The 536-nt window shown below is 62.7% G+C and overlaps 1 protein-coding gene across 1 annotated transcript in view; it reads right to left on the bottom strand.

Moving 5' to 3' along the window:
- The window catches only part of LOC104488932 (plexin-D1-like), a gene marked incomplete at both ends in the record, with an annotated part of 12949 nt that extends 12660 nt beyond the window's left edge, over nucleotides 1-289 (bottom strand). The window contains one exon of the mRNA XM_010131032.1: nucleotides 113-289. Coding sequence (XP_010129334.1) covers nucleotides 113-289 — 177 coding nt within the window. The remainder of the gene's footprint in view (nucleotides 1-112) is intronic.
- Between the last annotated feature and the right edge of the window lie 247 nt (nucleotides 290-536).

Here is a 536-nt window from a genome sequence, read left to right as displayed (position 1 = left end):
CTCCACAACAGCCACTGTGCAAACCGGAGATGCTGCAAGGGGAAGCCCTGCCACCCTCCCTGTCCACCCAGCCCAGCCTGCTGCCGTGTTGGTGCTGCCAGCCTCCACTTGCCTTCAGGAGTCCTCCGCTGGCAGTGCCCAGGAACACCACGGTGTAGTTGTTGACGCTGGCCACCGCCACCGCGGTCAGGCCGCTGTAGGTGAACACGGGGGTGGCGGTGACAGGGTTGACGATGGCCAGCGGGTGCTGGAGATGCGCCGCTCCACAGTCCAGCTGCTCCGGCTGCAGCTGCAGAGAGACATGCAGGTCAACGGGCTGTGGTGAACACTAGCAGGTCCCCCCCACCATCAGCACCTCGGCATCAGCGTGGACAAACTGCCAACAGCCCTGCTGTGCCCAGGGAAAGCTCCTCACTGCCAAGACATGGCATAGGCAAGTGTAACTGGCTCATACGGGAGCAAAGAGCTGCAGTACAGCACTTTGTGCTTGCCAGATCTGCCCTCAGAGCTGAATCCAGACCAGGCTGTGCCGGTGG

The sequence above is a fragment of the Buceros rhinoceros genome, unplaced genomic scaffold, assembly GCF_000710305.1.
Source record: "Buceros rhinoceros silvestris isolate BGI_N320 unplaced genomic scaffold, ASM71030v1 scaffold9382, whole genome shotgun sequence".
Classification (NCBI taxonomy): Eukaryota; Metazoa; Chordata; class Aves; order Bucerotiformes; family Bucerotidae; genus Buceros; species Buceros rhinoceros.
Note: the sequence above shows the minus strand (reverse complement) of the source record. Positions and strands in the feature narration are given on the sequence as shown.